Raw genomic sequence first — 13,591 nt, forward strand, 5'->3', positions numbered from 1 at the left:
GAGTAGTGTGAAATTCTACTTAAACATAACAAATGTTTCACAAATTTCAACACATTGTATTTTAAAAATCCTTTATTAAATGGCCATTTTCTTTAGTATGTACAGGCAGATTTGTGTGTTTGATCAGCATGTGACTAACTCCCCTGGATAAAATCGATATAACTGGACATTTTAAAAAGTCCCTGTGAGACAAAACACAAGGGCAGTCCCCTGATAAGGTCCTGGTAAGTTGAGGACAAACCAGTGAGGACTGAATAGATGCTGAGAGAAATGAGGGAAAGGCAGTAGATGTGATATTGCAAAGGTACAGCAACATTCTCATTTCAATTGCACTGTGGAGCAGAATATAGCCTTTTTGTGCATGTTCGGAGAGACTTTATATAGGTCCCTTTTATGAAAAAAAAAAACGAGCTGTTCAACAGTGTAGGGGGTACAAATCCCTCAAGTCTTTGGAAAGGTTTACATCTCTCCTCCTTTGGGCTTTCACTCAAGAGGTGAAGGGTTAATCACACCATCAGATATAACTTGATAGTGTGCCACCAATTAATGTGAATATTCCTAGTTTAAACACCCAAATTTCATTCAGCTCTCTTGGAACACCAGGGTTCCTACATGAGTAAAGCACATCTGAGAGAATTCAGCGGACAGCAGATATGAGGAGGGAAGAGTGGATGAGAATGGATTAACCATATCCCATACACCACTTCCCACAGGTGCTTTTCTGCACAAGTTTAGAATAACCAATATTTACAGGACAAAATATTGTCATTTTCATGTTTTGATCAGTTTTAAAAATATGTATGGATCTAAAAGCCACTACCATTTCAAACCATACATAAAAATGCAGAAAGCTACTTAAAAATGTATTTTCATCCTGTTATTTCCTCCATCAATTAATTTCTCTTTGCTGTTTTCTTTCATATAAATAAAAATTAGGACAGCTTACAGAGGACATAAGCAGAAGAAAAAGAACAAAAAGCTAACTGTAAACAATAGAACTTCAACTCAACAGCAACAGGTTTTACCAAAAACAACCTTCCTACCTTCCCAATTAAAAATGTATGGCAATTGACAGACTTACTCAATAACCGAAAACTTAAGTAAAACAGTAATGTCAAGACAACATTGAAGGACACATTTGAGCAGTAAGGAGGACTGACTGATTATCAAGAGTGCAACAGGTGGTGTTATTGCTGGGAGTGGGCAGGCATCCTGTGCCCTTCCTGATGTCAGGACTATTCCATTTCTCTATCCTCACCCTTCCCTCAATAATCTTCTTCCAATTCATTCATAGTCTTTTACACAGACCTGTCTGTGTCCAACATCCATGTCAGTCATCTGGCGTGAAGGTTTCTCGTGACCGTTTAGGTTCCAGGCACCGTTCCTTAAGCCACGTGGAGAGAAGGAATCGTTTTGTGTCATTTCTTTCTTCGATCGATGCAAGAGTTTGGGCGGTGGCTGGGGCAGGCAGGTGTACTCTGGGTACATCACAGTGAGTAGTGTCTGTAAGGAGCAATGTCCTCATCACAGTGTACAATGGAGAGAACAGAGGGCGCATTTCCTCTGCTGCTCCGAAAAGTCCCCAACAACAAAAAACGCCATGCGGGGTGGTAAGAGACCACGCATTCTTATGTTACAGATAAATGTCAAATTCTCCTTTTTAAAAAAACAAAAAGCCCTTCCCCAAAGATCCTGAGCCCTCCCCCCAATTTGTCCTCCTCGAGTCTCCTTAGCAGAGATCTGTATTCCTATCTACGCTGCCGAAAGCCTTGTGTACCATCTGGGCCAGCTGGCTGGCGGACCACGTGATTGTTTGATCGGGTGTCGTCTGACGGAGTGGTGTTTATTCTTGGTGATCTGATGGTTGAGAGAGGTCAGAGTGTGCATGTGTGAGAGAGGAGAGGAGCCCAGGTAACACATTATCCATTAAAATAGCTGTAATCAGTTAAAACAAATACAAAAATCTGCAATATCGAGCTGTTACCTGTCAGCATTAGGCCTTTCCTGTGGTGTGTCGTCGGGGGTGGCGCTGCCCAGGATTCTCTTTCGAGCTTCGGCATATTCAGCTTCCCGCTGGGCTAGAGACTTCACCTGTGGCGCTGGGCGTGTCTGCGTCAGTGGAGACCCCAGGGATCCGTTGCTAGAGGGACGCTTAAGGATTCTTATCTGAGGTGGCGGAGCGGCTGGCAGGGAGTCATCTTGGATAACAATGGCTGTTTTCATTGGAGACCGCACGGCATTCCCACCCGACATCCTAGGGAGGGAGGGGGGGGGAGGGATACATATATTTTTAAAAGGTGGATACAGAAGAAAATCCACACCACCTGTGTGCATCATTTCAGATCCATATAGTTTAGTTGTCAGAGCCTATACCTCTCTTTTTGGCTGATTCTTAGCTTCTCTTCCAGTCTTCTCTCCATTTCCTACAAAGAAACACATTTATTGCATTAGGAACTGCAGCAATCAAGACTACAGGACATGTTGAGTGCTCTGAATGGGACAGATGGGAACATGTGAGAAGGTCTCAGTTTCAAAGTTATTTATACATCGCCAGCATAGCAGTTTAAAGGTCCAGTCCATGATTCTAATCCCACACACTTTTTATCAAATTCAGTGAATTGCTAGCGTGTTCAAAAGTATTCATGCCGTCCTGGCTGTGTGTAGAAACAAACGACCGAGCCATAAACAATCCGAGCCCAATCAACAGGATGCTTAAGGAGCACGGACAGGAGAGGTGTAATTTGATAGGCTGTGCTGAGCACAATATCAATAACATTTTGCGAACTGCTGACTGTATATTTTGGTAATCTTGGAAATGTTCGTACTGAATTGAGAATAATCGGTGAAAAATCATACGGTTAACCCTTACAACATAGAATGGATGCTTACTACACTAGCCCTTTGCTAGCTGAGGTCTAACGTTATAGTTAATCATCCAAGCTCTTTCTCATCAAGTTGTTCTCAAACTCTTCAAAGCGCCGTCCTGTCCCATGGGCCGTCAAACTAAATTTAGATGACAAGCAGGGGTTAATTAGCGCAAATATAACTAAGATAGCCGACATGGACAGCATGATCCTTTCACGGAATAATATGGCCCTATGAAAGTTTTAGAATATGGTATTGCAAGCCATTTTTGCTGTCAATCTGGATAACGTTAGTTGCTAGCCCTCAAGTTGTCTAAACATAACTATAGATAGCTTGTTTAAGCGTTCAACGTCCCAAAGTGCCATGGGGCAAGACCTATGGACAGGAGTCTACACAGTACTAGATGCTGCTAGTCAAGACTAAGTAACGCTAGCAGCTAAATGTTGATTTCAGTCTTCAGGCTAGCTAACCTTCATAGCTAGCCATGTTGAGTTGCCTAATGCCTATCCTTACCAACACCCAACACCAAGTTAAGCTAGCTACAAGTGGCCTTTACAGCGGCTACATACACCAGAAAATAACTTGTACGGTGACAACTTATATCGGCAGACGCAGGTATGCTCTGTCTTACCCTTAAAGCTAGTTTTAGATTGGTCTATTAACATAACGTTAACTCCATAACTGAGGTAGCTGCTAGCTGCTATCGCTGAGTTTGCTTGATACATTTCGTTAGCTGGTGAGCTAACATTAGCTAGCAAGGATGCATTGAAAATAATGATCGTGTTTCTCCTAAGTTAATGGCCGGACATTGAAATCAGTTTACACGTATTAATGGTGTTCCATAAAAAAAAAAAAAAACAGACACCTCATCCTGTCGTCACGTACCTCTAAAGAGTAAAAGTGCCAACTAAGTCTTAAAATAACTCTTCAAACTCCATTCCCCTTTAAGTGGCGGCCTACTTCCGACCTCGCCGTGGAACCGTGTTACCCCTTTAGCAGCATTTGGCTAGTTACTTTATAGCTAATTGAAAGACCAGTTTAGCTACTATGTATTCCGAGAAAGTGTCTAAGGACAGACGTGTTACACTATATTACCTTGTAACATTGCCATTGAACCCATCAAGGTATCGATCTTACCCCACTGTCTGCTGCCTCCTCCCAGCTCTCGGCAACCTCATCATCATCCATGATTCACTCTCTTCGTCAGAATGGGGTTCCCCCAACACAAGCAAATCCGCAGTCTTCTTCTTGTATTCTGGTCATAGACTGTGGTTCTGGTACAAGAGCGCAGTACTGGCACCTACTGTACTGGGTGTGAGAGCTAGCTTCAGCTTCCAAAGATGGATAGCGTAGCGCCAGCTTGTCACCTTCAAAAGTTCTCTCATTCATTTGAAAGAAATGCACATTTGTGTTCTACATTAATTAAAAAATCATGACAATATGACAACAGACCAGGGTTAGCTATATTGGCTTTGTGGACCTCAAATTCAAAGGCTGACTTAAGGCATCACACTTGCGATTTTTCGTCACTATGTTTTGTACAAGATTATTTTAGATTAAATCGTGTGTGTTAAAAGCTGACTTTCAACAGGCTGGTGGTGCGACGATGTAGGTCTAGGACATATGTTCACAATGTACTTTGAACTCCAGTTTATTAACATCACGTGAAATTCTGCAAGACGAACCTCATCTGTCAGCCAGGGTGGTTTCGCACATGCAATTTGAGGTAAGCCCGAATTACTGATCTCAAATTACTAAAAATAGGCTAGGCTTAAATTGAAATGGAAGGATTGTCATAGATGCCATCGCATGGAGGCAAATATTAGTCCTGAAAGCAAAGCTGATTGGGTTGGTTTAGGAATTGGTGCAGGCTTTAAATTCCTCGCAGACGTCATTTTTTAAATATCAGTTTTGTTGAGTGATCTTCCAAATACAGAATCATGAAATCTTATTTGTGAGTGCAAGAGTTGTTTGAGTAAGTAAGGGTCTGAGATTTTGAAGTGACTCAGTTATGTGATCTCTAGGCTGCTATGGAATATCAAACTCGTTGTCCACTGCTGGAAGTGCAGGGGATACCATTGCTAAAGCCAATAGTTGCACACTGGGAAAGGGTCGAGAGATTTAGAGCAGAGCCTGGTGACCTGCTCATTGCCACTTACCCTAAAGCAGGTGAGTAGGCCTATAGGCTACACTGGCAGTTAAACCAACTAGCCTATAGCAAATATGGACAGTTAATACAAAGTTGTGAAAATGGTTTGGACTGCACAATGGGGTCATTCCACGTCAGTTCAACCAGGGCCCACGCACTTAGGTCTCAAAACATTCTGAAAAAATTACCAGGTGTACCTGTTACCCAGGAGACACACTGTAAAATTACTCTTATGTAAGATCAATACTTTCCAAGATACAGCCAGTTTTATAGGGGGAGGGGGTGTCGATTTTGCTCGGCCTCTTTTTTTTGTCAAAGTTCACAAGCCCACAGCGCAAGAACTAAACCATGTAGGAGGCTCAAATTGTGCATCCTGGTACATAAATAGGAATAGTATGTAGCAAAATCGTCACGTTTGGTCTGTATAATCCTGCATGGTCATAGCTGTCCCTCAAAGTTGATACAAATTTTATTGGAGTTTTTGTCTGGGCTCTGTTTAAGCCTTCAGAAGACATATTTTTACTCAACATAGGCTCTTGATTTATTTTCCTTACTGAGATAAGTAGAAACACTCTCACAAAAACAATGAACAGAAAATAAATCCTTTCAGGGGTCTGAACAGCAGACCTCACAAGTCCTGAAAAATCATTTTGGTTATCATTTTCAGAGCACCCAAACACCTTGTGGGAATATACAAATTTTTTTAAAAGTTTTTTCTTTATTCTCCATGATCCCTTCTTTTGAAAACACCAATTTGACTTGTCTTATGCAAATCTTTTTTTTTTTTTATTTTCCACCCTGAACATGGGCAAAATGCCCCATTGACATCAATATGTTTTATATAGAGTCACCACACTGCCACCTGTGGTTGTATAGAGTAACCTGTGGTAGCTCTATACAAAACATATTGATGTCAATGGTGCATTTTGCCCATGTTCAGGGTGGATAGTGAAAAAGAAAGATTTGCATAAGACAAGTCAAATTGGTGTTTTTAAAAAGAAAAGATCATGGAGAATAAAGAAAAAAATATTTAAAAAATCTTTGTATATTCCCACAAGGTGTTTAGGTGCTCTGAAAATGAGAACCAAAATGATTTTTTAGACTTGTAAGGTCTGCTGTTCAGACCCTGAAATTATTTATTTTCTGTTCATTGTTTTTTGTGAGAGTGTTTCTACTTATCTCAGGCTCTTGATTTATTTTCCTTACTATGTTGAGTACAAATATGTCTTCTGAAGGCTTAAACAGAGCCCAGCCAAAAACTCCAATAAAATTTGTATCAACTTTGAGGGACAGCTATGACCATGCAAGATTATCCAGACGAAACATGACGATTTTGCTACATACTATTCCTATTTATGTACCAGCATGCAAAATTTGAGCCTCCTACATGGTTTAGTTCTTGCGCTGTGGGCTTGTGAACTTTGACAAAAAAAAGAGGCCGAACAAAATCGACACCCCCCCCCCCCTGTAAAACTGGCTGTATCTTGGAAAGTATTGATCTTACATAAGAGTAATTTTACAGTGTGTCTCCTAGGTAACATAGGTACACCAGGTAATTTTTTCAGAATTTTTTGAGACCTAAGTGCGTGGGCCCTGGTTGAATTGACGTGGAATGACCCAATGAGAAAAGTTGTTATCTTTTCCACAGGAACAACATGGACTCAGGAGATAGTTGACCTGCTTTTAAACCACAATGACTTTGACAAGAGCAAACGTGCTCCAACTCATGAACGCATGCCCTTCCTTGAGATGACCTCCCCAAATCCTACACTGTCTGGTCAGTGAATTTGAGCTCACAATATCATCTTACATTTCTCTCCTGTGAACTGAATTTTCTCTGAAACAATGTCCTTATCACAAACCAATGATGCAGGTATAACCAAATTAGAGACAATGGACCCTCCACGAGTTATTAAAACACATTTGCCTATCCAGCTTGTTCCCACAACATTCTGGGAGGCAGGTTGCAAGGTGAGACACAGTCAAATATAGACTCATGCATGTATGTTGCGTGCCAATGAATATTATTGCATGTTAAATGTTTTCTAAACTATAGCTCCCAGCACACATAGGCCTAATGAAAGCATAATTTGCTCATTTTTATGTGTTTCTATGTTATAGGTAATATACATGGCACGTAATCCCAAAGACAATGTTGTGTCATATTTCCATTTTGACCGAATGAATCTAGTACAACCAGTACCAGGACCATGGCACCAGTACTTAGATAAGTTCATGAAAGGACAATGTACGTATGTATAAGTATAAGTATATATATTCTTTTGATCCCGTGAGGGAACTTTGGTCTCTGCATTAATCCCAATCTGTGAATTAGTGAAAAACACTCAGCACACAGTGAACACACAGTGAGGTGAAGCACACACTAATCCTGGCGCAGTGAGCTGCCTGCAACAACAGCGGCGCTCGGGGAGCAGTGAGGGGTCAGGTGCCTTGCTCAAGGGCACTTCAGCCGTGCCTACTTGCAAGTCCGAAACGCTAACCAGTAGGCCACGGCTGCCCCAAAGTTGCTGCTGAGCCAGCCAGGAGTTTGGCTGTTGTAGATCCATTGTTACATGGGTAGTGTATTTCTGATTTAGGATGTTTGAAATATTTTCATTAAGTCTTTTTATATCATTCTCCACAGTGGGATGGGGTTCCTGGTATGATCATGTTAAAGGATACTGGAGAGAGAGAAAAAAGAAGAATATACTTTATCTGTTTTTTGAAGACATGAAGGAAGTATGTTTGTACTCATTTTGCCTTTAGTTAAACTGAGCTGACATGCCATTTTATTGATATAGGTGACGCTTAATGCTTTTAGATTGGCTTATTACTTATTTTCTTTCAAATTACTTTTGCACACCAGAACCCACACCAGGAGGTGGTACGCATTGCTCATTTTCTTGGACAAAACCTGTCTAAAACACTGATTGATGAGGTAGTACAGAAGACAACATTTGTTACCATGCGTGACAATCCTATGGCCAACTATTCATCTGTGCCCAACACAATCTTTGATCGGCGAGTCTCAGAATTCATGAGAAAAGGTGAGAAACAGGAGAAGGGGTAGAAGAGCTCAGTTAAGCTGTAGAGACTGTGTTCTCTGAACTTTGTTTTCCCCTGTGTCTACAGGAGAGGTTGGCGACTGGCAAAATCATTTCAGTGCTGAACAGAACACCATATTTGAGGAGCACTATAGGAAAATCATGGAGGATGAACCCATTCCCTTTCGTTTCTTGATCTGATTCTATCCTTTGTAAAATGTGTGTTTGCTTTTGGCAAATTGATTGTGTACTTATGTTAATATTGATGAAAACAATACTGGTCATACAATCTTTAAGCTATTTACATTCCATAATGTTACTAGTCTGAGAATTATTTTTTTAAAGTAGTCTTCTAGTTGCGGTATAGTGTGTAGCTACATTGCAATACATTTAAGTAGGTTTCTCTGGGATTACTTTAGAGAGGGGTGAACCACTTCTCTAGTGTGTTTTGTCCTTGGTTAATATGTAATGTACATTGCGGTCAAGCGTCTGCTAAGAAATGTCTGCTAACTAAACATAAACAAACTTGATGTCATGCACAATCAAGGACTTTGCCTTTAATTACAACACTGGGCTTCTGCTCATATTCTTAAACCCATTTTCCTTAAGTGTCATTCTTACCACTCACTGTTTCAATGAATAATGCACGTGCCTATCTTATAATGGCATTTGAAAAATAAGATTGTTATTATGAAATAAAACTTTTATTCACTTGAGCCAGTGTCGTGGAAAAACTAGTCCACTTTTGAATCCACTAGCAATTTATCACTTGAATATTACTAATTAGCACTCTGGGACAAGGCGTCCGAAGGAGACAGAACAGACAGGAGATCTCTGAAGAATGCTGAATCTTTATTCACTGTATTGCAGTGATAATCCAGTCTAAACGATGTTCAGACCAGGTGTCAAGCAATAGGGTGAGGTTAGATGTCATCAGATGGTGGCCCCCGATGAGATCCGAAATCAAAATGGCTGCGGCCTATCTTTTTATACTCCTTAACCTTGAAGTTGGGCCTTCTCGCCTCCCTCGAAAGACACCTGTTGACCTATCAGCATCCACCAAGGTTACGGATATTGGTGGGACCCCTTGTCATATCATGCATAAAAATGATATGCAAAACTGTCTGATTCTGTTTTTTTCCAGTTTCCATTACCTCATCCTCTCGCTCTTGACCGTCTAGGCCCAGTGTCACTGTGCACTCATTCACCCCACTCTTTGACACCTGGCCTGGTCTGCTTAAGATGTGTCCAGGCCTTGAAGTCTCATAATAATTGCAGTAATATCAAAGTTTATAAAAAACCATACATGCATCCTTTAAGTCATAGAAATCCACCACACCAGTCTTGCAGCTTTGCTTGCATGATACCATTGCTTCCTAAACAATACCTGCTGTAGATATTAGCCTACTGTAGGCAGTGGGCTAGCCTAATCAGCACAAATTCTGACAATCCCAACCATTCTGGGTGCTATTCTGTATGTAAATGTAGTTTCCTCGAGCATGGAACGCCTTTCCCTGTCAGGTGAACAGATAAATAGTTTGCTTACAACAGGAGACTAAACAGCACGCCAAATAATATACACACATATATAATTCAGTTATGGCAAAACAAATGGTTGCTTTAGTTTGGCCATTAATTTGATGCGTCATGAGTCTTAACGATAGTGGTGTGTCAAAAAGTATTGCCACATTGGATTGCCTTGACCTTTGAAACTCAGCAGCAACCGAAACAAAGTGAGAATTGACTTGCTAGATTATGTATGGATGGCTCAAATGTTAATTGTGGTATATGCGTACTCTAGCCCAGTTTGGAAAGACAATCCGTGTCGGTTGACTGCTACATTATTTTTAGGTTACCTACTGTTGATTATTGTAACGACTTAAGTAGGCTATACAAAGGGGACGAACTCATTTTAATCCTCAGAGAACGGCGAAATGCTGTCTTTTTTCACTTCTTTAATTCCGTCTCTACCGAGTTGGTTACTGTTTGAAACAAGTCCTGTCGATAGTTTTATGCAAGGTGAGTCGTCAACGTTTTCTGCTAGACATTTCTGCGTTAATCCTAGCCTATTCGATTTTTTATTACTTTTGCTATATGAAGCGTATAGGCTTCATGGCTACTTTCAGACTAATTTGAAAGCGCTCATACTTTCACATTTAAAACAGGAATTGTTGGAGCATGTGGGATCTCAGTGCTTTGCAGTCTACTGAGAATTCACGTATTCATTGAGTCAGAGAGGTGAGAACAATTTTCTAATCGTCATTGTGCGTTGCCTATTTAATAAAATCACAGTGCCTTAAGCCAAACCTTTTAATTAAACTCGGTCGGATTTGAGTGCATTGTGCATGCCATTGTTTTATTGATATAAACTCAGAAGTTAACCTTTAACCCAGATAAGGTCACCTCTTGCCTGTAACCTGTCAGTAGTATTTCATCAGTATAAACAATATATTTGTTTGACTCTAAATGAGCATAAGTGGCCTTTACAGATTATGGATAGTTTTGACCTTTCTAAACTTTTATAAAATATATTTTGTCCAATTATATTCAGAAATGAAAATGACAAAGGTAATGAAGGGAAATCAAAACCAAGGGCAGGCCACCTCAAGTGGCTGTTTGGAGCATTCCAGTTTTGGTTCCTCACAGGGATCCTTGCTATTGTGGGGTCACAAGTTGCATCACTGGTTGTTCTTGAATTCATACTGAGAGTGATTTCAGCACGAGTCACTGCTGGACCAGTAAGATTGTCCTTTTTTTCTGCATGCAATTAAATACTTGTAACTTGTTCTTGTATTCAGGCCAGATATATAATGTTATTATATTTCCTCTTTACAGGATTCCCACACTGGGTATACAGAGAGGTTACTTGTTCAGTGTCAATTCTCTGTGGGATGTGCACTAAGCTGCAGTCTTCATTTTCTCCACAAGGAGGCACCCCATCGCTGGTTGAGTCTTCTGCTTGCCACAGCACTGAGTTGGTTCTTGGCCAGTCAGTGTTCAAGACTATATCAACATGTGAAGACACTATTCCATTTGCACAGTTCACAGCGCTACTGTGGTATCTGTATTGGACTATTAACCTCAGGATCTTCCATCCTAACCTTTTTATGCTGTCTTCTTATTCTCACGTTCACTGTGGCTGCAATTGCTGCTTTAATTTCCATCAATCAGCAGTTTTTGTCAGCCAAAGAGGCTATTCGGTTCTGGACACCCTTAACAATCTGCTATACACTGCTTGTGGTGTCTACACAAGGTGAGTAGAATCAGAGGATATGGGATGGGTGGTGGTATAAACTAAACAATTTTACATTTTACTTTATCCCCTCAGAACAACAACGGCAACCCACTAGCCAGACAGCTTTTCACACAGTGGTGGTACGACTCGGAGGCCTATTTCTGCTGATGCTGACAGTGGGCCAATGGGCAGATATGTTCCATGTCCTCGTGTGTTTCCTGGGAGAAGCAGCTTGTTTAATTCCTACTGAAGACCTACTGAATGCCAGAGAAAATGTGAGCATGGCCCATAAGCATTCCCCAACCCCCATGTGCTTAAATGAAAGAGTGCAACATTAAACTATACTGTTTTCTTTTGCAGGGTACAGCAAAAGTTCACAGTAACCAGGATCTGAAAGGATACAACAGAAGACATTTAAACAAAAATGAAAGTAATTAACACTATAGCTGACTGCCTTTCTGTACTTTTTTTCTAATTTCTTGTTATAATTTATACTTTTGTTATCGTTATGTATTGTTACTTTAGGTATATGTGGGACTTGCAAGTAAAGAATAATAAATGAAGGCTAAATATCATGTTATTGGCAGTAGTCTGCAATGTACTGTATGGTAAAGAAAAGGCCTACTAACATTTTTCAGTGTTTGAGACACAAAAGCCCCTGATAACTTTAATGATTTCACATGGATCATGATGCCCACATCATGTGATGCCAAATGAGCCTATATCAAATGTTACTGGGCCTAATAACTCATTTATAATAATTACACTCATGTTGTTGATAACATGTTGTACCAGACCAGACCAGTCCGATTTAAGGTACAAAAATACTCTGCTATTGCTAATCCAGCTGATATGCTACTTAAAGTGGTGAACCATTGGATTAAATCAAGTGATCCTGAACACATACCATCTAAAACTTGCAGACCACCACAATGTGACTGCTCGCCATAACATTTATTTTTAGTTTTGCCTGACATTCTTTGTAAGAATTAATCGTCAGACCTCAAGTATTTCAACTGAGGCAACAGATTGAAATGACCTTTAAAACTACACATTAAAAGTTAGTGCCTTTCAAGATTGTGTGAATACTCTAAAGTTACAACAGTGGGTTATGATGACAGACAATGACAGCTAGCCAAACAGGCAAACTGCACATCAAGTAGTCCTAAATGATAAAAAAAAAGGCGTCTGCCAGAGAAGAACTGCTCCAAAATATGTCAAAACACCTGGCTTGTCTGATTCTTTGAGGTTTCGATTGTTACACACTTTCTTCCAACACTGCTTTCCCCAATGGCTCCTAGATCTAGGCCTTTTAATTGTTCACATCTATGAACTAAAAAACAATTAGGATGCTAAAAAATCTGTTTCTAATGCTAACTTGCTCATGCAAATAATTAGCCATAGCGACTCATGATGCGATCTGGGAAAACCCTTCACATTATGCAATTTTACCAACTTAAGATTTTGGATCCAGGATTTTGCTATAGGGGACAGTGTCCAGAATGTGGATGGTGTCAGAATCTTAAGTTGGTGAAATTTACCAGAGAGGGTTGAAACAAAAAAAAAAAAAAAAAACAAAGATTTTTGAGTGCACCATGTGAAGGGTTTTCCTAGATTGCATCACATTTTAGTACCATTATGGCAAACATAAAATTTGATGTCTGAGAATGTTTAGCTTGCATACAGCTCTGGAAATAATGAAGAGACCACTGCAAAATTCAGTTTCTCTGATTACTATTTGTGTTTGAATAAAAGGTTCAGTTTTGTTTTTTTCTGTCAACTACTGACAACATTTCTCCCAAATCCCAAATAAAAAATATTGTCATTTAGAGCATTTATTTGTAGAAAATGACAAATGGTCAAAATAACAAAAAGATGAAAGTGTTTTCAGACCTCAAATACTGTAAAGAAAACAAGTTCATATTTATTTATAAACATTGTCAATCACAGTTTTCATGCATCTTGGCATGCTCTCCACCAGTCTCTCAAATTGCTGTTGGGTGACTTTATGCCACTCCTGGCACAAAAAATCAGCGCAGTTTTGTTTGATGGCTTGTCACCATCCATCTTCCTCTTGATCACATTCCAGAGGTTTTCAATGGGGTTCAGATCTGGAGATTGGGCTGGCCATGACAGGGTCTTGATCTGGTGGTCCTTCATCCACACCTTGATTGATTTAGCTGTGTAGCATGGAGTATTGTCCTGCTGGAAAACCTAATCTTCAGAGTTGGGGAACATTGTCAGAGCAGAAGGAAGCAAGTTTTCCTCCAGGATAACCTTGTACGTGACTTGATTCAT

General features: G+C 40.1%; 3 protein-coding genes across 6 annotated transcripts; 2 read left to right on the forward strand and 1 right to left on the reverse strand.

Moving 5' to 3' along the window:
* Positions 1-54: 54 nt before the first annotated feature.
* On the reverse strand, positions 55-4,150 carry szrd1 (SUZ RNA binding domain containing 1). 3 transcript variants are annotated; one of them, XM_048240768.1, is made up of 4 exons: positions 4,003-4,150; positions 2,374-2,423; positions 1,985-2,254; positions 55-1,857 (listed from the first exon to the last, which is right to left on the reverse strand). In XM_048240768.1, the coding sequence occupies exons 1-4, from the start codon at positions 4,051-4,053 to the stop codon at positions 1,749-1,751; spliced, it is 480 nt and encodes a 159-aa protein (XP_048096725.1). In that variant the 5' UTR covers positions 4,054-4,150; the 3' UTR covers positions 55-1,748. The 3 variants fall into 3 exon arrangements, with proteins under 3 accessions (XP_048096725.1, XP_048096727.1, XP_048096728.1); XM_048240770.1 differs by having other exon boundaries at positions 3,961-4,044; XM_048240771.1 differs by lacking the exon at positions 4,003-4,150 and adding an exon at positions 3,751-3,917.
* On the forward strand, positions 3,107-8,774 carry sult1st5 (sulfotransferase family 1, cytosolic sulfotransferase 5). Of its 2 annotated transcripts, XM_048240766.1 has the most exons (9): positions 3,107-3,480; positions 4,457-4,591; positions 4,890-5,034; positions 6,663-6,791; positions 6,888-6,985; positions 7,136-7,262; positions 7,659-7,753; positions 7,881-8,061; positions 8,147-8,774. In XM_048240766.1, exons 2-9 carry the CDS (start codon positions 4,580-4,582, stop codon positions 8,257-8,259), a joined length of 900 nt encoding a protein of 299 aa, XP_048096723.1. In that variant the 5' UTR covers positions 3,107-3,480; positions 4,457-4,579; the 3' UTR covers positions 8,260-8,774. The 2 variants fall into 2 exon arrangements, with proteins under 2 accessions (XP_048096723.1, XP_048096724.1); XM_048240767.1 differs by lacking the exon at positions 3,107-3,480 and having other exon boundaries at positions 4,287-4,591; positions 4,875-5,034.
* A 961-nt stretch (positions 8,775-9,735) lies between these two features.
* tmem82 (transmembrane protein 82) lies at positions 9,736-11,868 on the forward strand. Its single transcript, XM_048240209.1, has 6 exons — positions 9,736-10,077; positions 10,224-10,296; positions 10,610-10,796; positions 10,894-11,311; positions 11,387-11,568; positions 11,654-11,868. The coding sequence occupies exons 1-6, from the start codon at positions 9,993-9,995 to the stop codon at positions 11,729-11,731; spliced, it is 1,023 nt and encodes a 340-aa protein (XP_048096166.1). The 5' UTR covers positions 9,736-9,992; the 3' UTR covers positions 11,732-11,868.
* Positions 11,869-13,591: the final 1,723 nt, after the last annotated feature.

This window comes from Alosa alosa, chromosome 4, assembly GCF_017589495.1.
Source record: "Alosa alosa isolate M-15738 ecotype Scorff River chromosome 4, AALO_Geno_1.1, whole genome shotgun sequence".
Lineage (NCBI taxonomy): Eukaryota > Metazoa > Chordata > Actinopteri > Clupeiformes > Clupeidae > Alosa > Alosa alosa.

Bases quoted from the DNA above. Each gene is read 5' to 3' on its own strand.
- tmem82 (XM_048240209.1), top strand. From the start codon at position 9,993: ATGCTGTCTTTTTTCACTTCTTTAATTCCGTCTCTACCGAGTTGGTTA. The intron at 10,078-10,223 runs GTGAGTCGTCAA...CATTTAAAACAG, and splicing joins TGTCGATAGTTTTATGCAAG to GAATTGTTGGAGCATGTGGG. The intron at 10,797-10,893 runs GTAAGATTGTCC...TCCTCTTTACAG, and splicing joins CACGAGTCACTGCTGGACCA to GATTCCCACACTGGGTATAC.
- szrd1 (XM_048240768.1), bottom strand. From the start codon at position 4,053: ATGGATGATGATGAGGTTGCCGAGAGCTGGGAGGAGGCAGCAGACAGT. The intron at 2,424-4,002 runs GTAAGATCGATA...GTTTCTTTGTAG, and splicing joins AGGAGGCAGCAGACAGTGGG to GAAATGGAGAGAAGACTGGA. The intron at 2,255-2,373 runs GTATAGGCTCTG...CTCCCTCCCTAG, and splicing joins AGAATCAGCCAAAAAGAGAG to GATGTCGGGTGGGAATGCCG.
- sult1st5 (XM_048240766.1), top strand. The intron at 5,035-6,662 runs GTGAGTAGGCCT...TCTTTTCCACAG, and splicing joins TGCCACTTACCCTAAAGCAG to GAACAACATGGACTCAGGAG. The intron at 6,792-6,887 runs GTCAGTGAATTT...CCAATGATGCAG, and splicing joins CCCAAATCCTACACTGTCTG to GTATAACCAAATTAGAGACA.